At 35.8% G+C, this 27,580-nt stretch overlaps 1 protein-coding gene across 6 annotated transcripts; it reads left to right on the plus strand.

Moving 5' to 3' along the window:
• On the plus strand, nt 1–27,580 carry TMPO (thymopoietin). 6 transcript variants are annotated; one of them, XM_067009925.1, is made up of 9 exons: nt 1–1,105; nt 7,001–7,127; nt 9,396–9,554; nt 14,884–14,981; nt 22,444–22,563; nt 22,663–22,758; nt 23,173–23,283; nt 24,294–24,382; nt 25,171–27,580. In XM_067009925.1, exons 1-9 carry the CDS (start codon nt 827–829, stop codon nt 25,454–25,456), a joined length of 1,365 nt encoding a protein of 454 aa, XP_066866026.1. In that variant the 5' UTR covers nt 1–826; the 3' UTR covers nt 25,457–27,580. The 6 variants fall into 6 exon arrangements, with proteins under 6 accessions (XP_066866026.1, XP_066866030.1, XP_058937930.1 ...); XM_067009926.1 differs by lacking the exon at nt 22,663–22,758 and having other exon boundaries at nt 534–1,105; XM_067009927.1 differs by lacking the exon at nt 22,444–22,563 and having other exon boundaries at nt 546–1,105.

The following is a 27,580-nucleotide window of genomic DNA, read 5'->3' on the forward strand; positions in this document are numbered from 1 at the left end:
AAAAGAAGCGTTCGCAAGCAAAGACGGGGATGTAGCTGCCCGCTCTCCCCTTGCCTCCCCCAAGTAAATCAAATGGGGGAAGATGAGCGTCCACATGCACGCCTCGCTCCTTTTCTTTCCCTTCAGGGCTAGCGTTTGGGGAAGAAAGGCTGCGGCTATTCTTCGGTGAACCAGTGTCCTGGGATTGAGAAAGGCCCAGATCCGGGTCCTCGCAGCTGCCGTGAAATCCGGCCCGTTCGCCAGCGACCGACCCTGGAGAGAAAAGCTGCTTCTCCAGCAGAGGAAGGGAGAGGAAACGGCGCACAAAAAGCAGTACAACTTGCCTCTTATCGCCATCCTAAGAGAAAGGATGTGGAAAAGGGAAACAGAAACAAGGCGCGCTACGGAGCTCCCGCCCGAACGGCTTTTAAACTGCGTTTCCACCACCTCTAGCAGAGCGCCGCGGCTAATGGAACCCGCGCGAGGCGTCCCGCCAATCACCGCCGCGCTTCCTCCGGCCGCGGGCCAATGGCGGCGCCCGTTGTTGGGGCGTGGGCGAAGAGGCTGCTCTCCCTTGGCCGTGGGGTGTGCGCTGGGGCTGGTGCGGACTCCTGGCTTGGCTGCACTGGGCCCCGCTTGTTCTGCAGGGGCTTTTGTGTCCGGTGTTGGCTTGGCTTTGTGTGCGCGAGTTTCCGCTGTGCTCCGTGGCGCAAGTCCCGGCCGGGAGCTGTGAGACTCGGAGGCGGTAGCGCGGCCCTCCAACCCCCCCCCCCCGGGCGAGGAGCGAGCGCGCCGGCGTGAGCGGCGGGTGCAAGGGCTGCGGGGAAGGGGATTCGCCGCCGCCGAGATGCCGGAGTTCCTGGAAGACCCCTCGGTCCTGACGAAAGAGAAGTTGAAGAGTGAGTTGGTCGCCAACAATGTGACGCTCCCGGCCGGGGAGCAGCGCAAAGACGTGTACGTGCAGCTCTACCTGCAGCACCTCACGGCGCGCAACCGGCCGCCGCTCGCCGCCGGCGCCAACAGCAAGGGGCCCCCGGACTTCTCCAGCGACGAAGAGCGCGAACCTACCCCGGTCCTGGGCTCCGGGGCCGCCGCCGCGGGCCGCAGCCGCGCCGCAGTCGGCAGGGTAAGGACGCACGGCCGGGGCCACAAAGGCGGGCGTTTAGCGGTGGGCGCCCCCCCGCCCCGCGCGCGCTCGCAGCCCTCCCTCGGGCCTCCTAGGCGGCGGGGCTAACCCCCCACCCGCCCGGGGGGGCTGGCCTCTGGGTCTGCGGACGCCGGGCTCGGCCCCTTCGCCGCGGGCTCTCGGGCTCTGAGAGGGAAGGGCGCGGGAGAGGAGAGCCCCGAAGTTAGGGCCGCGGGGCGCGCGTTTTAGCCGCGGTGTGTCGAGGGGTGTGAAGTTGGCGTTTGCTCTCGGGTTGCGCGCGGGTGATGGGCGCGCGCAGGCAGCTCTGTGTCCCTGCACGCCCGGCCGCCGGCGGTGGGCAGCTGGACGGGGACTTTCTTGCCCTTTTCGAAAGCCCTAAGGAGGGTCACTTCGAAACGGCTATAGGTTACGTTCGAGCGTTTTCCCGCTTTATTAACCGAAATGACTAGTAACCGGGTCTCAGAGCGCTCCCTGGAGGGCAAATTGTGACATACTGATACCTAACCAAAATTTGAAATAAAGAAATTCCCGCCTTTTTATGCTTTTTGCATATGGAGGGCTTTTTAAACGGTTTATGTTTTTCTTGTTTGTGTTACTCCTTTCCAGCAGCAGGCCGTCTTTGGGCGGGGCAGTGTTACTCCAAATTAAACGAGCATTTAAAAATACATCTTTGAGCGGTTATCATAGACGCTCAAATATTTAAAAATTCTAGTTACTTAGGGCTTGTGTTTTGGGGGTTGTTTTTCCTTTTGGTGTATTTGCATGAAGAAAGGAGAAGCTTCGGAATCAGGAGAAATGTTTATTTCATGACGTTCTGCTCTGTCAGTGTTGCAATTTGGGATATCTAGTCCCGGGTAAACTCAGATTGGCTCCAGCAAATGCATATTTCGTTTGAGAACAGTTGGGTTTTGTTCCGTGGGGTTTTATGTGCTATTAGTATGAATCTGCCTGGTTATCAGGCTTCAAATCATAATAGAATGTAGTTAAAAGTAGTGACTGGTGTAAAGTACAGTGCTTTGTAAAACATTGAAAGTGGAGTTTAGAGTTGTACTGATTACTAGTATAACTCAAAATGAGTGCTTCTTTCAAAGTTATCTTAACTTTAGTTTTAAAAAATTTATCCAGTGTATTTTGTGGACTACTCAGATGGAAATGAAGGAAAGATATAATAGACACATGTAGATTTAATTAAATCTTAGCCTGGGCTTTAGAGAAATTGAAAACCTTATGTCTTAAATCGATGCATGGCACATAGTAGTGCCAAATAAATATTGGTTTGATAAGTAAAAGATCAGTCGCACCTTCTTGTTTCTCATGTCTTGTTTTTGAATTTGAAGAAAGCCACTGTACTCCATAATAAGAAATTTATTTTTGAAATAAAGTATATCCCTTACCTGTTTCTCCCCAACCCCTCTGAAAACAAAAGTAATATTCAAACTATTTTAGTACAAATTTGGTTGAAAATGAAATATCTTCCATTTAAATCAGCACACTTTTTTTTTTTTTAAGTCTTCTATAGAACCTTATGTTGGTTTCCTGTGCAAATGTATCATTCTTGAGCTGTGGAAGTATTTGGTTGTATGTTTATGATAGGATTATTCATTCTTATTTTGATGATGATTCGCTGTCGACAGAAACAGCTGTCTCGGTTCTGATGTTTTTCCTTCAACTTTTTCAAAGAGGGTATGTCCCAATCTACCCTGTGTTCTTTGGGGTGTAAGAAGACCTGAATGTAAAATTTTAAAATTTCAGTTCAATTGTCCAACATTGTTGAGTTCCTATCATGCGCTCTTAACTGCAGGAGTTTGATTTCTGCAGACCTGCCAACCACCATAGTTAATTTTTTAAGAGAATCTCCTATGTCCAGTAGCATGTATCTCAATGTTTGAATCAGTATAGATATCAACTGTGTCAAAGACAGCTTTAAGTTTTTTCTGCCTTGTGTATTTAAAACTCAAAAATGTGTACCCTGGGCTGGGTGCAGTGGTGTCAACAACTTGAAAAAGTTAATAGTGGTAGTTGGTCAGTAACATCATTTTTTGCTTTAAAGCACATTAAGTAAAAATGAGTCCTAATTTAACTAAGGAGTCTGATAAATTTTTTTATCAGGCATAGGAAAAAAAGTATTGAATTTATAAGAAAACCTTTGACCATTTATAATAATTGGTATATAAAATTGTTCTCCTTTTATATGTACAGTGTTTTATGTTCTAGTCATTGTTAGCCCCATGTGTAATAACAATATAGAGTCATATTTCTTAAAGAATATTTATGATCTAGGAGAAAGCCAAATTATGTTTGACGGTTTCAGATAAGGCAGATTTTTTTTAATGGTGAATTTTTAACATTTTAAAACAAATCAAACATTAACATGGATTTGGCCAAGGACATAGCATATACCTTCGATTTAAACATGGGCTTATGAAGAGTATTTTTAACTAAAGGAGAAATTGTTTCATTTCAGCCATTGCCATGGTCAGGTATACTTGGTGTGATAGGACAAAATATTTGCATGTTCAAAATTTGGTTTTAGTTTTTACTTTTCTTATTTCTATGCCTTTTATGCATCTTGATGGTAACCAGTATTTTCCAGTAGTGAAATTATCAGCATTGTCAACACAAAAGTAAACATTTACATACAGAGTTGATGGTCTGCCTTTTAGTTCCAGGGTGCAAAGCAGTGTAGCTGTTTGGAATCCATTGGAGCATAGCATTCTTGAATGGTCTGATCTGATGAATTATGAATTCTTAACAGGAAATATTTAATGACATGGAACAGAACAGTAAAGAGGTAGTAAAACTTAAATCATAAATTGACCACTATATTCTACAGTAAGGTGTTAAGTGTACAGACTTCTGAATCAGAATTATAGATTCAAATTCCAGTTCTGCCCTTACTCAGATGACCTCGAACAAAGAGCATTGCCTTTCAGATGCTCAGTTTTCATCTGAAATAGGAATAATCTAATAGCTACTTAGAGGAATACATGAGGTTGCATTTGTGAAGATGTCTAGTGCTCAGCAACTACAGCACATGTTAGCTATTATAACGTAATTTCTGAATTTTGTTGTCTTTATTTAATGCCAGAACAATACAGTGCTACCATAATGTATTCAGAAGTGCATGAGGTAAGTTTGTGAAAGTGATGTATACGTATAGTCTGCTCAAATGTTACCATATAACTGGGTATGCAGATTGCCTGAGTTACCTGAACAACTTTGGACTTGTTTCCTCTCTTGTAAAATGGGGATATTAGTATCTAACGCATAGGATTTGGGGGATTCAATAAGTTAATACATATAAGGCACTTAGAACAAAATTTGGTGTATAAATGCTCAATAGAATCTGTTCTGTAGTAATAATTAGTTATACATCAGCATCTTTGAAATGGTAGAGATTTAAATAAGAGTGGTTCTTAGGTGATATCACAGAACTTTTGGATTTTAAAGTTGAAAAAGAAATTAGAGATCATCTGGTAGTTGGGAAGAAACTGGAGAACAGTGCCTGGCACGTACGTAGCTAGTACTTGGTATTTTGAATGAAGGAAACTAAGAGATTATATGATTTGCTTAGAGGAACAAAGCTCTCTCTGGAGGCAGAAATCATTACAACTAATGGCTCCTTCTTCGTGGTTGAAACTGCTGGCTTGATAAATATGTATAGTCCCAATTTTTATTCTTATTAAATTTGATATTTCATAGAATGACATTACTTTTCTAGAGCTTTTTTCCGTAAAAATAAAACTCAGGTGGCCCGTTATGAGCACCTGCTCTATTTGACTTACCTTATGCCAGTTTATTGGCCTTTACTTAAAATTTCCTTGTACAGCTGTAGATTTTCAATATGTTTTAAGAAAATGTGAGGGAGTTGGTTTCCTGCTTGGATATACTAAGTCTTTGTTTTTTTCTTAATAAGAAAATGATTTTTAAAAATAAGTGGCTTATTTCCCCCTCACCAGATGGCACTTTGAATCATTCATTCAACAAAACATGTATCAGGTACCTATTCCTGTGTCAGGCACTCTTTTTAATTTTAGCTGCTTGGGGTACAATATGACAGTGCTTCTGCTTTGTGTTACCATCTTAAATGCTACATCTAAAATCATCTGAGCTACACATCAAAATACAGATTGTCAGGCCCAATATTAGGGCTCAGAATGGGGTAAGACTTTTAAAAATAGGGGCAACTTTTCCTAAAGTTTTGAGGTTTTGATAACAAACCAGACTTAAGGACTATTGTTCAAGGAGTTTACCATCTGGAGAAGGTAAAACATATGCACAGATAACTAATAAAAAGTAAGTAGAATGTAGTGAGTGCCAAAGACAGACTATTTCTTGAAAACTTCACGCTGCTTCAGGAAGTTGAAATTCCTGGATGTTTGGTTAGGAGTAGGATTTGAACATTCTCATGGTTAGAGGGATTTATTTCTACAAGTAGTCTGTACCTGAGTGCTTTTTTTTTGTTTAAAGTATTTATGTTACACAGTGGGGTTTTTCTTCCCAACCTGTCCACACTTTGGGGATATTCAAGTAGGTCACAGGATTAGGTCTCTTTGATTTAAAAAAAAAGAAGAAGAAGAAGTCTTCTCTAAAGAATTCAAGTATTTGATATATAGAACTCTTAGACTCTAGGCAGCTATTTTGACATCAAGGTGTGAGTTGCTTAAGATTTGAGCTTGATGATCCTAGATTAGTACAATATTAAAGCCTTCTGAAAGTACCCTTGGTAACTTTTCACAGACATTTAAAAAATTGTATTGAAGATTTCTCATGAGTTGACATCATTGTTCTTATTATGTTCTTTATATGAAGTACTTCACATTTTTATTTGGTTGAAAAACAAATTCTAATACATGACCAAATAATGCCTGATTTTTCTCTCCCCCTCAGCATCACTGGAAAGTAAACAGCCCATACAGCTTTATGATTTTTGCTATTTTGCATAAAATATTTCTAGGATGCAGTATTGACTCTTCTGCCTTAAACAGTAATTTGGGCCTACATTGACTTTGATGTTTGTGGCCATTATTTAAACAGCCGTTTATATTCTGTCCTCTGACGGTTACTGGGATTACCGAGACATTTGTAAAGCTATTTGCCACAACCCTAAAAGCTAACCATACTTTTGTTCCCTTACCCTGTTTAACCTTGGAAGTTTATATAGTTTTTCCAATAAAGAATGCCATTACTTAAATTATTTTAAAAACTGCCTTTAAAATTTTTCTCAAAGCTTGTTCCACGCTTTTCAGCCAGTCTTAGTGAAATGGTCATATAGACTGTGTGGCAACAGAGCTGTGTCAGAGGTGATATGTAGCCATAGAGTCTGACTTCCTTCATGAGTCAAAAACTGCCTTTTAAAGTCACTGTATTACAAGGAGAATATTCCTTTGGGCTTCTTAAATTTTGATATGCTTGTTTAAAAGAAATCATTTTTATACATAACATGTATAAACCTTTATGGTAAAATCTTAAACTTTCCTGGATTAATTTAAACTTTCAAGGATTATAGAAAAAACAGTAGTAAATTGTATTTACAGTTACCTGGATGAAAATGTTCAGACTCAGACTTTTCGCTCTTTTGAATTTTTGATGCCATCACCTCTTTAGATAAGTTAACCAAAATTGACTATTTTAACAGTAATATCTAAAATTTGAGTTACTTGCTTGGCTTATTAGGTTTGTATAATTACAGCTGAACTTAGAAAATACTTTTGAATAATAAGTTGCTTTTAATTTAATCAAATTGCTAAGCTCTACTATAAGTCAACTTCAAGGTAAATTTGCATGTTTATTATATGCAGTGTTATTTATATAGTATCAATAAATGAACATTTTAAAATTCATGTGGAAATGATAACTGGACTTTGTTTACAGAAAGCCACAAAGAAAACTGATAAACCCAGACTAGAAGATAAAGATGATCTAGATGTAACCGAGCTCTCTAATGAAGACCTTCTGGATCAGCTTGTGAAATATGGAGTGAACCCTGGTCCTATTGTGGGTAAGCTGATAAAATTTCAAATATCTTTTTATGAAGCAGTACCCCACACTGTTTTCCCCACTTGTCTAGCAGGTAGAGTTTTCATTCCAAGGACCAGTCTGTCATTAATCATTTATATGACCAGGACCTTAGTTTCCCTAACTGAATAAATGAGGGAAATAAAACAAGAGAATTGAACTAATTAACCCCCAAGATTACCTCTGTTGAGATTGTTTCGTATTGTGCCCATGTCATACTACTTGATGAGACATATGGGTCTTATATGCCAATTGAGGAAAATCTGAGGTAACATAGCTGGCCAAAGTAATCCAAAGCAGTAAGTTAGTAACAGACTTGTTAAAAGAACTCAAGTTATTCAATTCCCAGCATAGTACCCACTTTCAGTTATCATTAAAAGTACCTTTTAAAAAGTCTTGTCTTGATTGGAATTCAAGAAGAAACTGAAAACTAAAGAACAAACCGAAAAGAGAAAACTTAAAAGTAAATACCCTGGATTTCCATCATTTGGTTACTGTTAAGTCAGTGAGTTTGCAAGGCTGATTTTTGCCTTAATTTTGGAGGGTCTTGGCAATAACCTCAAGATGAGAAAGTTCTATTTGATCTTCTAAGTTGTGTAAAAAAAAGAAAAAAAAATTTTTAATTGACTGTATCAGGTCTTAGTTGCAGCACCTGGGATCTTCGTTGTGGCATATGGGCTTTCGTTGCAGCACATGGGCTTCTCTCTAGTTGTGGCACGTGGGCTTAGTTGTCCCACAGCGTGTGGGATCTTACTTCCCTGCTCAGGGATTGAACCCGTGTCCCCCGCATTGGAAGGCGGATGCTTAACCACTGGACCACCAAGGAAGTCCCTGTAAAATTTTGAATACTGTAGATTTGGGGGTTGTTTTTTACCTATAGGTGTAGTTGCAAATAAGAATTTAGAATATTGTCTTTCTTTTGTCTTATTTAATGAACGGCTTCCCAAGAGATGATAATAAGCCTATTAGTATAATTACCAACAGACATTTGATACCCTTTTTATATTTTTCATTTAAAATTACAAAAGGGAGGTGCTGAAGACTGTGTATTGTATATCAGCATACATTAAATTACATGTTGATATACCAGTTGTTTATTTTTTCCCCAGCTTTATTAAGGTATAATTGGCAAACAAACGTTGTACATTTAAGGTGTACAACTTGCTGTTTTAATATACATGTACATTGTGAAATAAACACCATAATCAAGCTAATTAACATATCCATCACTTCATAGAGTTTTCTTTTATGCATGTATGTGTGGTGAGAGCACTTAAGATCTACCTTCCTAGCAAATTTCAAGGATGTAATACAGTGTTGTTAACTGTAGCCCAAGCTATACTTAGATTTCTAGAACTTATTCATCTTGTGTAACTGAAATTTTAAGGCCAGCGTCTCCTTATTTCCCCCTCCCCAGCTGTTCATTTTAAGACTACTTATCTGTAACCTTCTGAGATATGTATTGTTTCTAAAAAATATATATTTATCATTTTACTCATCTTATAGAAATCAGGGAAAGACATATAGCTAGTGTAAAACAGAAAGTAAAAGCTACTTTTAGTTTTAAATTATCATTGATGTTGAAATATGTTACTAAACTATTTATAATCAATTTTACTTTGCTATCTAGTTGGCAAATCATTTCTCTTTGTAACACATTTTCTGTAAAAGGTCATTTTTACTGCAGCAGTATATTGAAATATGATTTAACATCTTAAATTTACTCAGTGTTAGGTGTTAGATATATTCAGTTTTTAAAAACGTGACTTTTAGGACTTTTCCCATAACTGAATAGCCTTTATAGGCATAGTAGTCTCTTAGAGTTGTGAGATTTTAATCATAATAATTCAGAGGAGTACACTCTGTTTATAAACATGATTTTTCTACAAAGGCAAGTACTATTACTTAGTACTAGAGAAATCACACAAAGTTCAAAACTTTTCAGTCAGAGATACTCAGTCATATATGGCTCTTCAATAAGTTATCCATAGTAAGACTTAAATCAATCTATTATGTATTTCATTCTACAAAAAAACAAAAACAAAAACAAAAAACCATTGTTATAATCATGTATTAACATCCCAGAAAAGCACCTGTTTTAGAAAAGAATCCATTATGTAGTATTTTTAAGCATTTAAGTTTAGAAAAGGAAACGGTGAAAAGTAACATTTTAATGTTTCTAAAGCTAATGTCTGAGCTGGATCTTAAATAAGACAATACAAATAATAAAGCAAATTCTGCCTTAATATAGGAACAACCAGGAAGCTATATGAGAAAAAGCTGTTGAAACTGAGGGAACAAGGAACAGAATCTAGATCTTCTACTCCTCTGCCAGCAATTTCTTCTTCAGTGGAAAATACAAGACAGAATGGAAGTAATGACTCTGACAGATACAGTGACAATGAAGAAGGTAAAATTTTATATGATGTTAATAAAGTACATAATCAAAAAAATCAAATTTTTTTCAGACTCATAAGATACAGTAACCATGAAGATAAAATTTTAAATAATACCAAGATACATGTAAATTTTGTTGATATCATTAGAGTAGTCCTCCAAGTAATTTGATTTAAATACCTTTTGTTGAGAATTCTAAGAAACAGGAAAGTAGAAATGTCTAATTTTTTGTCACGTAAAATCACTTTATCATTTTTGCTGCAAATTTCATCTTTTTAAGAGAAAAAAGTGTTACAAGTAGAGACAAAGCTTCCCCAGTTATCCCTTTCTAAGTATCATCTCCACAGAAGTAACCACTATCATTAATTTGATGATTATCGTTCCAGCCTGATTTTAAGTACTTTTTCATATGCATCTGCCTAATACGTGGTATTATTTTGTACTTGAAAAAAAATCTGTATAAGTTATATGCTAAATCTTATCACTTGCTTTTCTTTACTCTGTTATATTAAGATCTCTTACTGATTTATTACATGTGTCTTATTTCTCGTAATTGATATGTAGCAGTAGTATTTACATAGGGCATGTTTTCTCTGTTCTCATATTGATAAGCATTTAAATTTATAGTTTTTGCTAGAAGATCTGATTTCAAGAAAACTTTATAGTAAATATTTTGACATGTTTTTAGTAGACTATTTTAAGAAAATTTGGCCATGGTATATAAATAATTTTCAAGTAGTACATGAAATAAACGACCTTTTAAAATTTATTTTAAGAACAACTTGACACTTATAAATTTTTAATTCATATGACTTGTTTGTTAATTTCATGACTATTTAATGACTCAAATTGCTTATATCTCCATAAGCATTGCCTGCCAGGGCACAGTCTCAAATTGGTTGTTCAGAATGTTCCTTCAACAGCACTATGTTATTAGCAAAGAGGCAAAGAATAGAATCAGCTTAAACACAAGTAATACTTAAACTTCCTGCCTCTTTTGCCTCTACAGGAAAGAAGAAAGAACACAAGAAAGTGAAGTCCACTAGGGATTTTTTTCCTTTTTCTGAACTTCCAACTACTCCCTCTGGTGGATTTTTTCAGGGTATTTCTTTTCCTGAAATCTCCACCCGTCCTCCTTTGGGCAGGACTGAACAACAGGCAGCTAAGAAAGTACATTCTTCTAAGGGAGACCCACCTAGGGAACCTCTTATTGCCACAGCCTTGCCTGGCAGGGAACAGATGCAGAAGTTAGCTTCTGGAGGGAATTTGTTTGTTTCCTCCAAGTCTAGCCATGATAGATGTTTAGAGAAAAGTTCTTCGACATCTCCTCAGCATGAACTCGCTGCCATGTTGGTCTCTGCTGCAGCTTCTCCTTCACTGATTAAAGAAACCACCAGTACTTGCTATAAAGACATAGTAGAAAATATTTACTGTGGAGAGAAAAGTGGAATTCAACCATTATGTACTAAGAGGTCCCATGTTTCAGATCAGTCAGTTCTCTCCAGTGAAAGGAGAGCACTAGAAGAGTCTGAGAGATCACAAGTAATTTCTCCACCACTGGCTAAGGCAATCAGAGATTATGTCAGTTCTCTGTTGGTCCAGGGTGGAGTAGGTAGTTTGCCTGGGACTTCTAACTCTACACCCCCACTGGATGTAGAAAATATATGGAAGAGAATTGATGCACCTAATTTTCGAGAAACAGAATCCCTGTCTCCTCCAGGAAAATTACCTAGACTCAGTGAAAAGTCAGTAGAAGAAAGGGATTCAGGTTTCTCTGTGGCATTTCAAAATATACCTGGATCTGAACTGATGTCTTCTTCTGCAAAAACCGTTGTCTCTCACTCACTCACTACCTTAGGCATAGAAATGTCTAAGCAATCACAGCATGATAAAATAGATGCCCCCGAACTATCTTTTCCCTTCCATGAATCTATTTTAAAAGTAATTGAAGAGGAGTGGCAGCAAATTGACAGGCAGCTGCCTTCATTGGCATGCAAGTATCCAATTTCTTCCAGAGAGGCAACACGGATATTATCAGTTCCAAAAGTAGACGATGAAATCCTAGGGTTTATTTCTGAAGCCACTCCACCAGCAGGTATTCAGGCAGCTTCCCCTGAGTCCTATGATAAACAGTTGGACTTAGCACTTTGTGGAACGTATGAAGCTGCAGCATCAGCATTGCAGATTGCAATCCATACTGCCTTTGTAGTTCGGGCTATGCAGGCAGACGTTAGTCAGGCCGCACAAATTCTTAGCTCAGACCCTAGTCACGTGCACCAGGCACTTGGGATGCTAAGCAAAACATATGATGCGGCCTCATTTCTTTGTGAAGCTGCCTTTGATGAAATAAAAATGGCTGCTTATACCATGGGATCTTCCACTTTAGGTCGCCGATATCTCTGGCTAAAAGATTGCAAAATTAATCCAGCTTCTAAGAATAAGCTGGCTGTTACTCCCTTTAAAGGTGGAACATTATTTGGAAGAGAAGTATTCAAAGTAATTAAAAAGCGTGGAAAAAAATGCTAATAAAATTAAGAATAAAGACATCCCTCTTATCTTTGATATGGGGAACTTGGTAGCTTTTCTAGGAATTTGAAGTACTTTTATGCCAAAATTTTCTAAGGTCTTTTTAGTCTCCAGAATAGCCTAATTTCAAAATGTCAAACTTCAATTAAATTGCAGTATAAGAGTAATTGCCTACATATGTCTGCCTTTCTTTTTAGTTGCACAGAAAGAAAGCCTGATACTAACAGTTTAAAGCTTTTCTAGATCACATTTTTTTCCTCAAATAGTTCAGTCTTTCCTATTTTAAGATTTTACAACTCTTCAAAACTAAGAAAATTCCATTAACTAGATTATAAGTTGAGTCTCCATGGTTTTAAATATTACATTACTTTCCAGAACTTGTCTACACATTTTCTCTTATTTTCTCACTTGTGTTGTTTTTTACTGATATCTACAGTATTGTTCATAATAGTCCAAATCAGTGCAACTCAAAGTGCCAGTCTACAAACTGTTACTGATCCACAGATAAGATAAGCATGTCCCAGAATTTGAATCTAGATGAATGACAGGCTTTATTTTTGTGGTAAAACTTTATTGGTAGAGGAAAGACAGTGTGCTGATTTACATTCTGGCACAAATGCCTCGTTTTTTCATGGACTGGTAGCAAACAGTTGGTGGACTACACTTTGAGAAATACTGCTGTAGACCATAGTATTCTGGGATAGTGCGTTCTCACCATCACTGTAAAACTATAGTCAGATGAATTAGGAAAGATGGGACTTTTTTTGTAAGTAACATTTTTAAGGTACGTTATAATTCATGGATGATTAGGCTTAATCTGAGCTAAATTCTAAAAGCAAATTTATTAGTTTTTTTTTTTTTTAAGTCATAGGAAATCATACTATATCCCAGTTTCTGAGTGTCTATATAAAGCAATATATTCTCTGTTTTCATTTCTATGATTGTAAGATGAGAGAGTCTAACTGTAGAGGCACTTGATAATAGAATTTCTTTGTATTTTTATGGAAAATAGTAGTATTAATTATAAACAAAATATAGTCCCTTGGGATTTATAGCCACTACTATATTCTTAGACTAACCTATCCATCTTTGCAGCTTTCTGGGAGTAATTCTATTTGTTATTTGTCTTCTGAAATGTACATGTATACATGTACCTACTAAGTACTGTGTGATTTTTTTTTAATGTATTACTGTAGAATGCTTTTGCAAATTCAATAAAGTTGTTAAATTTGAACAGTTTTGTGTGGTCTCCACAAACATGTTGTATGTGTGTTTTATTCTTAGAGTTGCAACAAGTTAGATATTTGTGGATGAACAACATCCCTTTTCCATTTCATCACTGAAACTCACTTGACATTCCAATGGTATAGCTGAACATATTCAAATTATTATTAAATGTTTGGGTTTTTTTTTCCTATTTGAGGACCATGGTTTGGGGTGGTTTTTTTTTTTTTTCTCTAATTGAAGTGTAGTTGATGAGGACCATGTTTTTATTGGCTATTGGAATTTAAGTTTGTAAGAGGAATTATTCTGTAACCAGATATCTTATTTGTTTAATCAATTTCTGCTCAACCACTATTGGGTTCTTTTTGCTTTCTGATTCTTAGGTTCTGAGTTAACATAAGACTTTATAATGCTAAAGATTGTCCCATAGATAATAGAGCCATTAATAGAATTACTGGGAAGTGAGGGATGGAGTTGATACCTTAATACTAAATAAAGATGGAACTATTTGAACTAACATGGTAAAAAAATCACTGTTTTGGGGGAACTTGCAAGTAGACTGGACTGACTGGTAGTAGGCTAGATATTTAGCAAGACACTTAACTATCTTGACTACTTTTTAGCACAACTGCATTGAATTCATGCAAAACTAAGCTTTTGTTTAAGAGTTGACTCCATTTCTGTCTCATAAGAAAATAACTGTTTGGTAATAGAAGTTTTAGAAGTGACAACTGATTAATTTTGCTATACTGTGATAAATGGCCACAAAAATGTAGAAGCTAACGTAAATTTTTATCAAGTCTCTTGGTGATAAAATCAAAACTAGGAGAATAGGATATTGAAGCCTATGAAAAAAGATATATGTATTTGAGTTGTTATGGTAATAACCATCATGGTGGCATGCTAATATACATGCACTAGCTTCTCTTCCAAGAAATGGTACTTTATTATGGGGGAGGCTGAGGAGAAGTGACCTGTGATTGGTTGTACTTTTCTGTGAACAAGTTTCTTCCTTACCTCTTCAGTTGTACCCAGAGTTTTTATAGTCACATCAAAAAAGGACAGACTTTTTAAATGCACTTATGTATTAACGTCATTGTACTTATTGTTATTAGCGGCTTGATACCATACAAGCTTTTTTCAGTCTTAAAATTCTCTATAGCTTTTTCCCTTCCATATTCTAAATTTTAATTTAATAACCTTTGTATAGTAATAATGCACTGTATGGACAAAAGAATGGTAACAACTATGTATTGTAATGTACTTTTCCCACTTCCTAATTGTTTTCAGTGAAAAGCCTCCATGGGTTTTTACTTTGTTTCAGGCTATTAGTCCCAGAAAAAAAGAAAGAATAAACAGGAAGAAGTGGTGATCATATTAAGGAGTGTGGGAGATAAACCAAAATGGAATGAAATAAAAATGGAAAAGAAAAGTTTTTAAAGACAGAAATTGCAGTTAACCAGTTTGGGTCTGTTGAGGTAGTACTAATGTATCAGTGTGCCGAAAAACCAGGGTTCCAGAGTAATGTTAGGATGACATTGTAGTTTATTGTGTGTCTCAGAGAGTAATGATTTCTCCAATGTTATTTCCAGAATCTAAAATAGAGCTCAAGCTTGAGAAGAGAGAACCACTAAAGGGCAGAGCAAAGACTCCGGTAACACTCAAGCAAAGAAGAGTTGAGCACAATCAGGTATCTTTCTTTAGCTTTATGGTCGCTGTATTCAGGTATAAGTAATCTTCTGACAACACTAATTTGCCTGTGTCCCTGCCTTTAGTTCATAGTTGACACCCAAAATCCAGCACACTCGATAAAGCATTCATTAAATGGCACTAGAACTCTAAACTTTGTGTGTTTTGTCAGTAGTGTAGCCTGTGTTTACTGCAAAAGCAAGTGTTTAATAAATGTCTCATTTGTGTTTTGATTCTGTGCTAAGCATGGTTCAGAGCCAGTCATACTGCTTTTTAAGAGACATTTTAAAAGGTGGAAATACCTAAGCAATTCTGATATAATAAAAAACAGGGGAATGGTTTTATATTGGTGTCTTTGTCTCTAGATTTTTGACTTTGCTTTTATTTTTGCCTGTCTTATAATAATTCTGTGGCTTTTCCTTCAACTCTGAAGCTAGTCTGATCCTAAGACCACACTGTTTTCTCTTCTTATTCTAGATGAAAATTCACCTTTTTATGGGTGAGGCAAGATGCAGTTTTCCAAAAGGAAAATATAGGAAACTAAGGGGAAAATAAGCACAGAAATAATGAACTCAGTTTACAGGGAACAAATTATTGACTAATCAAGCACTGATTTGGCTGACGCTTTACAAGTCTGCTATCCCTAGAGTCATTTTCCTTACTCTTTTTCTGTCCAGCTGGAAGATTTGTCTAGTTGGCTATTTATCTTTTCCATTTCCTCTGTCATTTTAAGGTCACACATCATCAGTGGAAGTATTCTTGATTTCTTAAGCCATGTGTCTTTCTTAGTTTGATGTAGTTAAGTTGAATTTCAGAACTATTTGTTAGAAATGAGCTTGGTGACTGTATGGAGAATGTATAGAGCTTTGAATGAAAGATTTGGTTTAATATTGAACCAAAGACTGGAATAAATATTTTGTTGTCTTTTTATCTATTGTTGCCAGGGAAGAGCTGCAGGGGCACACTGAAGAATAAGGAAATAACAGAGCAAGAGAAGCTAGGAAAATCTGGTGAAGGACACTGAAATAGACAGACATGGAGAATTTTGGTCCAGTTTATGTAGGCAAGATGGTATAGTGCTAGCAAGAATGGATTGACTTCTCAGATAAGAGGTTAAAAGGAGGGTGGGAAGATGGTTTTACATATGGTTTAAGGGGTAATTGTTTGACATGAGGAATCCAAACTGAGGGACAGGATAGTCAAAGGAGAGAGTAGATTTAGGAGATGAGAGGAAGGATTAGACAATGGCCTTATTATACAATTTTTTTTTTTTTTTTTAATTTTGGCTGCACTGGCTCTTCTTTGCAGCGTGTGGGCTTCTTCTCTAGTTGTGGCACGTGGCATGTGGGATCTTAGTTCCCTGACCAGGGATTGAACCCATGTCCCCTGCATTGGAAGGCAGGTTTTTTTTTTTTTTTTTTTTTTTTTTTTTTTTTAATTATTTATTTTTGGCTTTGTTGGGTCTTTGTTGCTTCCCACGGACTTTCTCTAGTTTCAGTGAGCGTGGGCTACTCTTCATTGCAGTGCACGGGCTTCAGTAGTTGTGGCGCGTGGGCTCTAGAGCGCAGGCTCAGTAGCTGTGGCGCACGGGCTTAGTTGCTCCGCAGCATGTGGGATCTTCCCAGACCAGGGCTCAAACCTGTGGCCCCTGCATTCAGGCGGATTCTTAACCACTGGACCACCAAGCAAGTCCCACAAAATTTAAATCATATGGAAGAGTAAAGGGAAGAGTTTACTGACCCTTCAGTCACAGAACCTCAACAGCTGTCAACATTCTACCAGTTTTATTTTATCTTCACCTGCACCCTGCAGCGTTTTTAATTCCTTTGGTTTTGTTGTTAGTTGCTGAAGTATATTAAAACAAATCTCTGCCATCATCTCATTTCACACATTAAAATGTGAGTATTTCAGTATATATCTCTAAAAGATTGGAGCTGTTTTTTATTTATATATGTTAGATATGAAAGAATTATTAATTTTATTTGGAGTGATAGTGGCATTGTGTGTGTGTATAAAATCTTGTGTTCAAAGCTTTATGCATTCTCCATACAATAACCTCCAGTTTCAGAAATGTCTCTTTTATGATTGAATTATTCAAATCAGGTTCCATACAAACTGCACATATCATTTGGTGGTTTTGATTTTGTTTTGTCTTTTTTTTTTTTTTTAGCTGCATTGGGTCTTCATTGCTGTGTGTGGGCTTTCTCTAGTTGCAGCGAGGGGGGGCTCCTCTTTGTTGCGGTGCACGGGCTTCTCATCACGGTGGCTTCTCGTTGCGGAGCATGGGCTCTAGACACACAGGCTTCAGTAGTTGCGGCACGCAGGCTCAGTAGTTGCGGCACACAGGCCCTAGAGCGCACGGGCTTCAGTAGTTGTGGCCCTTGGGCTCAGTACTTGTGGCTCACGGGCTTAGTTGCTCTGCAGCATGTGGGATCTTCCTGGACTAGGGCTTGAACCTGTGTCCCCTGCATTGGCAGGCAGATTCTTAACCACTGTGCTACCTGGGAATCCCTTGTTTTGTCTTTTAAGTCTGTAGCTCTTTCCACTATAATGGTTTCCCATCCATCCATTTATTTGGTGAAGAAACCAGGTTAGTTCTCTATAATATTTCTCACATTGTGGATTTGGCAGATTGCTTCTTCAAGGGTCATTTAATTTGCTCTTTCATACCCTGGATTTCCTGTAGACTGGGAGTTAGAACTATAGTGGGGCTGTGCAATAGACCTTTCTGTGATGATGGAAATGTTGTATGTCTGCTGTTCATTGAGTAGCCACTTAATACTTGGAATGTGACTTGCATGGCTGAGAAACTAAAATTTTAATTTTATGTTATTTAAATTTAAATAACTACACGTGGCTAGTAGCTATCATTTTGTACAGCACAGATCTAAAGGGTTGGTTAGGTTTGAGTTCAGTTACTTGGACAAAAATACTTCACAAATGGCGTTGTGGCCTTCACATTGCATCATTTCAGAGACACATGATGTCCTTTTGATGATGCTAAAATTAAATGGTAATAGGTTCAGGCGTTGGAACCCTGATTCATCGGTTATAAAGTTCCATGTCGCCCTTTCATTTAATGGTTATGACAGCCATTATGATTATTGCCTAGATCCATTATTTCATTACTTCAAATGAAATAATGGATCTAGGAATTCTCTGATTCCTTTACATCTATAACTGGAATTCTGTTATAAAGAACTTTCCCTTGTGAAATGCCTAGTTACCTTGAAATAAAATTCATATAGGAGAGTCAGGATAAATGCTTACATGCCTTTTATTTTCCAGTTATCAAGTAAAGTGCTCTAGTCATTTTGAAGGGCGATCAATAATATCTTTTTACTACTGTGGTTTTTATATATTTGATTTGTGGTCAATTACAGTCATTATTCTTTTTTCACATTCAAGTTGTACCATCTTTAGCCACTGGGAATTACTGAGTTGATTCCTGTATCCTTTTATTGACCCCATTTGTCTTCGATACTTTCTTGTTTGCTGGCACAATAAGAAGTCCTGGGCTGTATATTTCCTGCCTCTTATCAAGTTAGTCATTTTTCCAAATAACCCCTTATCCTTTTAATAGAAAATATTATTTGGAAGCTACTTACAGCCTGGATTCTAGGGTGTTCATTCCTACTGGGTTGTCATTGTTCTAGGCTTTTTCAGCAGGTAAAGCTAGGAGTACTTACTTTTTAGAAAGAGAAGATAGGTCATGAATTCCTCAAATTTATGAATGCAGGCTAATTTTTAGGTGTTACACTTGACACTTGTATCTCTTTTCTCTTATGCTGAGTATCTTGGTTCTTAAAATAATATTGTTTCTTATGTAATTTTCACTATATATATGTTTCTAAATAACAGTATTACTACTAATAGTAAAGCTGCTAATTGTATTTTCAGATGGGGGGGCTTTCTTTTTTCTTATGTTAAGGATATAAAATAAAAATACTGTGCTTAAAGTCACTTGAAAGAATTTTTTTCTTTCATATTTATTTTTTAATTTTTGAGGATATATATGTGGTTTTATATGGGCAAAAGAAGAGTCAGAAATCTGGCTTCTATCTTTGTTCCTTCCATCCATAGGTTACTATTTTTATTAAGTTTCGGTTTATATTTTGTTTCTTTTTGAAAATATAAGTAAGTAATAGATTTATATATTTATTTATGCTCCCCTCTGTATATGAAAGACAGCCTACATTGCACATTTCTATTTTTCTGTTTTTAATCTAAACACTTATCCTGAGATCATGTCAAGATATAGTATAGCCTTCTTCTTCATTGCTTTATACCACTGCATGGTATTGCATTTTATGGATTTACTGTAATTTATTCAGCCACTTTCCTTTTGATGGATATTTTGATTTTTTGTTATTGATTCAGTTATGTGCTATTCTGAATAATGCAAAGGTGCACCAGTGAACAGTCTTTTTACATGAGTTGTTTCGTGTTTTAGCCAGTTTATCTTCAGGAAATCTAGAAGTGAAATTTTGCTAGATGTTAGCAAATTCCCATGTAAGAGTTGAAGCATTTCGCATTCCCACAAGTACTGTATGGGAGTACCTTTCTCTAATGGAGGAATATGATGCTGTTTAAAAAAAAAAAAAAAGTTAATATGAATAACCATATTGGTCATGTTTTACTTAAATTAATAGTTCTTTAAAGTAAGGTGGCTTTTAATTATCCTGATTATTTTTTATAACCTAGTTAAAGGTTGTATTTTTACTGAATGAGATTTATAGCCTCCTTTAACAATCCAGCTCCTGCATTCTCATGTGCCTCAACTGCCTGATGTCTTCTGAATAACTTTTTACCTGATAGGGTTTTTTTGTTTCTTCCTTCTATTGTCTCCATGATAAACTGAGGACTTTTCTATAGAACATCTTGCTGAAAATAGATGACACTACAATCCTTATTTTGGCCACAGAGCATACAGCAGTCGCATTACTAATTTTATGTAGCAGTGAGTTTTTCTATTCAGTCAATAATTGCTTGGTCCATCTTACTCTAAGTAGTTATAACACTGAATTGTAATTTTGTTTTTTATTTATATTTTCTTCTCAAAGTCACTTGTTGCATAGTGGATTCTGGTAGAAAAAAATTTTTTTCAGTCTTCAAGGTATCTTTTCTGGTTGTATAGTTTGATAGTTTTCTGTGAAGATGATTAATTCTAAATTAGATGATAGGCAAGAACTAATAAAATTGGTCGACAGTCCTCAACCAGAGAATTTAATAAACCTGAGCAAAAGAAAGCATAATGATTTATAGTGAAAAATGTCCATCCTACCCCTGTTCCCAGCTATTTCCACAGGCAACCAGTGAATTTCTTGTGTTTTCTTCCATGGGAGAAAATTTAAAAATCTCTAAATGGAACTTGGCCTTTAATTTCAAAGATAACTAATAAAAATGTAAACTTTTTTTTTGTATTAAGTGTAATAGTTTCAATAGATGTTTGGTAAAATTTTTGATGAAGAGATTATTTCAGTTATTTATTCAGAATAAAACATAACAAATGGAAAGTCCTGGAATTTGGTAGATAACCAATTTTAAGGGAAAAGTATGTCTCTTCTTCCCCCCTCCTTACCTTCATGGACATAGGTAAAATATCTAGGCTTTATATTGTATTAGTCGCATAACTGATAACTTTATTAGCCCTTTAAAGTAATGTTCTTTTTAATTCTTCAAGGAGTTTTTAAATACTGAGTATACATTGATAATACCAGGTAGACTATCAAACTAGAATATTTTTAAAATACTCTCATTTTTATTGGCATTGAGCAATTGATTATTAAAGAGGAAGCAGTGTTGGAAGTAGTTTGAAAAAAATATTTGGCTTTGAGATGCATTATAAGTTAGTTACGTTATTCTCAACCCTGGCTGCACATTAGAATCCCTTCAGGAGCTACAAAATTTAATTAAGCCCAGGCCGATCTAGAAGAGATTCTGATTTAATTGGTCTAAGGTGGGGTTGGGGCACTTGGTATTTTTTAAAAGCTTCCCAGATGATACTGTGCCACCAGGATTGAGAATTTAAGATTAAAACTAGTGTTCCCTTCTACTCAAATAATCAGGAATTTAACTATTAATAAGCATCTATTATATGTGTGTGTAATTTGTTTACAAATTTGTCTTTTGACTAACAGTGTTTGCATTCAGCAAATTTTTCCTAATTGATAGCTGGAAAAGAAACCCAGAGATTCAGATTGTGAGTCAAAGGGGAAATTCTTATAAAGTCAATTCCAAATATAGATAAATACAAAACCAGATGTATGAAACTATGCCTGTATCTTGTGGTGTTTTGGTAGTAATGCTTCCAGCCAAATAAGTGTAGTTATTGGATGACTGCTCTTGTCCCGAGATAAGAGTAAAATATATCCATTTTTTAAATTAATAGACACTAACTTAATAAAAACATCAGTTATCTACATAAAATATTAGCTTGAAAGCAAAAGTGATAGTATAAGCATATTCTAGTATAACTAATCATTGATGGATGTCCTCTAGTCAAAAGAATTTAAAAGAATCAGCTGGTAATAAAAGTTTCAAAAGTTGAATAACTTGATCCTTGGAATGTAGAATCTCAGGCCTCACCCTGGAGCTACTGAATCAGAATATGCATTTTAACAAAAGCTTCAGGTAGAAGCACTAGTCTAGTGCTTTTCAAACTGTTATGTGAGGACTGCTAAATTATTTTTTAAATGAGGAAAATCAATCGACTTTTCCAAGGAGAAATAAATCTGAGACTGGAAATGGACAGTGGTCTCTATCCCTATTACCATTTTTTCTTTTTTTTTTTTTCAGTAGTGAAGAGTGAGTGGCACTGAGTCCTGGCAGTGACATTTTAGGCTTGCCTGTTCACAAAAAAGATGACTATCAAGTTTTTGTTGCTGCTCAATTTTATTACCTGTTTCTAAGATGAGTTTGACACCTGGGAACTTTTAAGCCAGATAGCTGTGTATAGGTTATTGAAACTGATTCTATTTAAATAGTCCTAACCACATGACAAGAATAATGTTTAATCTGTGCTAACAATTATAAAATTTGATTTTGTTTTAAAAGGAAACTGACTTGTTATATATAACAAATGACTTTCTTACAAGTCATGATCAGCCTCCTTTTTTGTTTAGACAGCTGGAGATGCAGCTATGATACTGGAGCCAGATAGTAAGCAGCAAGTCACAAAAGGAGCCCGTGATAAATTGATGTCTTTTTTCCCCTCTCACTATTACCATAATATGTGAGCTTCTATAGTTGGACTCTAATGTATTTTACCATATTTTAAGTGTTTTCTTTATGCCTACATATCTATTCAGTCAGTACATTTGAAATATTTTGAGGGCATAGCATTATTTTCAAATGCTGGCATTTGGAAACTTTTCATGGATTCTCAGTATGCTAATATGGCCATCATTATTAAGGTGTTTGATATTAGAATATGACTTTTTAATGTGTTGATGCTTGAATAGAGCTATTCTCAAGCTGGAGTAACTGAGACTGAATGGACAAGTGGATCTTCAAAAGGCGGACCTCTGCAGGCATTAACTAGGGAATCTACGAGAGGGTCGAGAAGAACTCCGAGGAAAAGGGTGATGCAAGGCTTATTGCTTAGAATGGGGTTCTCAGATTGGTAGGGTTTTAGTGGTTATTTTATATTTATTGTTTTTGTTTTGTTTTCAAACTAACAGGTGGAAACTTCAGAACATTTTCGTATAGATGGTGCAATAATTTCAGAGAGTACTCCCATAGCTGAAACTATAATGGCTTCAAGCAACGAAACTTTAGTAAATATGTTTCATAAACTATACAAGTGGTATTCTTTGTAAATTATCCTTTACTTAGAATTGGGGAGGTGGCGAATTTTGGCAAACCTCAAACACATGTTTTTAAACATTTTAAACTCATTTTCCCCATATAATTCTGAATTTTAGAAGTTTTCAGTGTAGCCACTTTAATATATATATAATTCATTGTGCAAGAATACTTAGTGTTATAAGGATACTTTTTTGCTAACATGTTTAAAGAATAATAAGGCTTCCTTCACATATGAAACACTTATGTATTTCTAGGTTCTTATGCCTAAGTTTTTATTAAGGGAAAGTTTCAAATATTAGAGAAATCGACTATCATTTTTTTCTTTTAACGTGTCTTTCTTATGTTTGGATAATTCTGAGTCTGAATAATTTGAATCTTGGCAGGTTGTCAATAGGGTGACTGGAAATTTCAAGCATGCAGCTCCTATTCTGCCAATCACTGAATTCTCAGACATACCCAGAAGAACACCAAAGAAACCATTGACAAGAGCTGAAGTAAATGAATAAAATTTAGATCGATGCTATCATTGATCTTTTAATGAAGAAATATTTATATTTGTTTTTTGGAGTGGGAGGGAACAGAGCTTTCTTTGTTGGGTGGGGGTGTGTGTGTCTATTTATGTGCATATATTATCTTAAAGACATACTTTATTAGTGACAATGGAAAGTAATATCATATGACATGCTAATACTATCCTCTTGCTACTATGTGCCTCTTTAAGTTCCAGTTTTCAAGGGAGTGCTCATTTGTGTGCTGCTTATAATATGTTCTCTTTGTTAAAATGGATGTGAGTTGAATATGTTACTTGGGCTGTGGGGGAAGCTATACTACCTTTCATTGAAAGGTCAGATAATGGGACTTTAAAGTGACTTTGTATTATACTTGGATTGATTAACTGCTGTAAAATTAAGCTTTAAAGTACTAACTGCATGGGTACATTATAATTTTAATGATTCTTTATCAAAGATTATTTTGATCTGGGCATAAAGGTAATTTAGCAAAGCAATCAGGTTGTTTAAAAAATTATTTTATGTTTCTTAAATTAGGAAGATTGGATTGACTAGTTAAAAGCATATACTAAAATTTGTTAAAAGATCCATCTTAATTTGATATCTTCTATATTTGATCATTTATTTTATTAGAAAATTAACAGGAAGAAACAATCTACTTTTAATGTTGATGAAAAGCATTGGAGGGAACTTACACTGCCATATTAGCTGTACTGAAATTTTATTTTTTGTGTTTTTTGTTTTTAACTTATTTGAATGTGTGCCCCCCCATTACAACATTAACATATCTTCACACTGAGGAAATTTGAAGAGAACCTTGGAAATGTATGGATAATTAAGCAATAATGAATTCAGAAATGGCAGTCGTAAAAGTTGGATAGATTTAAGTGCATTCTGTTCTCCAAAGCTTCTGTTTAAAATTATGTTCTAATTATTGCACATTTACACTAAATTTTAACTTCTGGTTGTTTTTTTGTTTGTTTGTTTCTTACTAGGTGGGAGAAAAAACAGAGGAAAGAAGAGTAGAAAGGGATATTCTTAAGGAAATGTTTCCCTTTGAAGCAGCTACACCAACAGGAATTAGGTATTCAGATACACTGAAACAATTATTTAGTGTATTCAATTAAGGCATTTTTATTTATTTATTTATTTGCACCTTTATTGAGGTATATTTGACACATTAAAATGTATATATTTAGGGTGTACAACATAATTATTTTATATATACATACATAAACGAATTCTAATTTTTAATTCTTCACAAAATTACTGTACCTCTGCTCTCATAAGTAAACTGTTCTTTTTGGGAGCACTTTAATTCATCGAAGCACTAACTAGTTGATATTCTTGAAAGTTGAGTCAGTTTCAAAATTAACTTTGTTAAGCTGAAAGGTTGTAAATAAATCATTTACCTACTATTTAATTCTTATTTTTAAATCTAAACTGAAACCTGGTAAGAAGGAAATCGGTTTTATTGCTGAGAGTTTCTCTTTTCTAATTGAAAAGACTGCTTTTAAATACCTGTTGAATTGTTTCCTGACTGAAGGAATCACAACCAATCTACCTTATTTTTTTCCTCTTACCCCTAAATATATTAGCTTGAAAAACCTTTAAGAAGGCAAATTTAGTGAATATTTATAATACTCTGAATATTATTTTCTAATAAAAGGTACAAATCTAACTCTTTAAATGAAAAATGTATAGAAGTTTTTAAATAGGTTGACTGATCTCACTGTTTATATTATATGACAATTTTCTACTGTTACCTCAAGGAATGTGTTTGGAATTAGGAGTGATAATGTCATTTTATGTTATTTAAGTTATGACTTTATCTAATATTTGTTTTTCTCTTCCTCTGTTCACTCCCAACAGTGCTAGTTGCCGCAGACCAATCAAAGGGGCTGCTGGCCGGCCATTAGAACTCAGTGATTTCAGGATGGAGGAATCTTTTTCGTCTAAATATATTCCTAAGTATGTTCCCTTGGCAGATGTCAAGTCAGAAAAGACAAAAAAGGGACGCTCCATTCCCATGTGGATAAAAATTTTGCTCTTCGTTGTCGTAGCCTTTTTTTTGTTTTTGGTCTATCAAGCTATGGAAACCAACCAAGGAAATCCATTCTATAAGTTTCTTTCTAATGACTCTAAAAAAGTCAACTGAATGATATCTCTTTGGCACATTCAGCTTGGTCTCCTATTTTTAATAACTGTAAATTTGTGTACACTTGACTCAAGAACAAAAAAAAATGTGATTTCACCTCAGTAAATGTAGTATTCCATTGAAAAGCAAGCAAGATATAAATAAGTGGACTTCATTCAATGTTTTGGACTTCGGACTAGTAGGAGATCACTTCGTGCCATATGAATAATCTTTTTTAGCTCTGGAACTTTTTTGTAGGCTTTATTTTTTTAATGTGGACATCATTTCTTTTTGAGAAAAATGTATATTGTTTTTGTGTATTTGGGAAACAAGAAGGGCAAAACATGGTAGTATAATGTGAAGCTACACATTTAAATACTTCGAATTCTTACAAAAAGATTTTAAGAATTATTCTCTGCTGAATAAAAACTAGAGACATGTGAAACGTGAAATTCGGTAAGAGAAAAAGTAACTTGAGATTGTAGTTTTGGTAACTGCAACAAAGTTTGATCGTGTTTATGGGGAAAAGTACGGTGATAATCTCTTCTGTAACTTTTATTAATAGTAATGTTATTGTTGTAGCCCTATTGTACTCACTTTTTAAAAGATATCTAGTATTGTGAATGTCCTACTTCGGTAAGACCCATTTAAATGCAGTTGATTTTTAGCAGGGATCTATCAGTGCTACTTATACATGTTTTAGAGAACTGTTAGCTGGCTGTACATGTTTTTAAAGACTGTTTAGCTAGCTATAAGGCTATAATTGGAAACTTGTACTTTTTATTTACAGCAAAACATTTATTCTATCAATCTGTTACCAAAATATTTTTTAGATAAATAAGTGTGTGTGTGTGTGTGTGTGTGTGTGTTTAGAAGTTAGAAATTTTTTTTTTTTTTTTTGCGATACGCGGGCCTCTCACTGTTGTGGCCTCTCCCATTGCGGAGCACCAGCTCCGGACGCGCAGGTTCAGCGGCCACGGCTCACGGGCCCAGCCGCTCCGAGGCATGTGGGATCTTCCCGGACCGGGGCACGAGCCCGTGTCCCCTGCATTGGCAGGCGGACTCTCAACCACTGCACCACCAGGGAAGCCCGAAGTTAGAAATTTTAAACACCAGTCTTAGGTTCCATTTGCATTCATTATTGAATTATCTTCTGTTACCAAAAATGCATTTTGCCAAGTTTCTTTTTGCCCTATATTTCCCAACATAATTTGATTTGAAAGTATGTGCTTTTAAAAGCAAAAAGTATGTGCTTTTAAACTACATAGTAAACTTTCCTTGGAAATACAGTAGTTAATACATAAATTTTTAAACTCTGAAATTGAGGCGGGCATTATGATTTTTGTTTACTTTTGAAATGGTTAACTTTATCTTTGTGGTTGATTTATTTTTTTTTAGCTAAAACTTACCTCATGTATAACTTTGTTCAGTAAAGTAGTAGGTAATTGAAATTTCAGTAGAATCAAGTAAAACAAAAATTTTGATTTAATCATGTGAATTTCAACTTTACAGTCCTTGACAATAAAGCACATTAAAAATGTAAGTTATTTTAAAATAATCTTCTGAAATAAAAAAGATACTTTTTAAAAAGGAAAAGCTGAAGATGTATATTTAGACCAGCACACAGTTTTGATTTGCATCAGCCATAGTCTGATATTTAGCTTTTAGATATTTTGTAGACATTTTTCAGTTTGCAGTTGACCAGAAATATTCGTAGGTCTGGTCCCTGCAAAGGCAGTGGGAAGCTTACTCCTAGATCAGAAATGCTTGCCTCTCCAAGTAAAAGTGTTTTGAGATGAGCCAGAGAGGGAGCACGTTTTATTCAGCATTGCCTCTCTACAGTAATAGCAGTCTACTTCTACTTTTTTTGTTTTTAAACTTTGATTCCCATATTGCTTTCAGTCTTTTGTTTATAATTATAAATTGTGAGAAACTGCATTTAATGTTCAGGAATGTGGGAAGATAAATCAGACTTAATATGTATGTGAGATCAATTTTCTAATAGGAAAGGTATGGTCCAAAATAGCAAAGAAGGACCAGGTAAAACATGTAGTCTTTTTTAAATTTTTTTAAATGTGTACTTGGTCTTTTGTCTGTGTCTGTTTTATTCCACTAGAATAAATGTGTCCTTGATGTAAATGCAAA

This window comes from Kogia breviceps, chromosome 12 (assembly GCF_026419965.1).
Source record: "Kogia breviceps isolate mKogBre1 chromosome 12, mKogBre1 haplotype 1, whole genome shotgun sequence".
Taxonomy (NCBI): Eukaryota; Metazoa; Chordata; class Mammalia; order Artiodactyla; family Physeteridae; genus Kogia; species Kogia breviceps.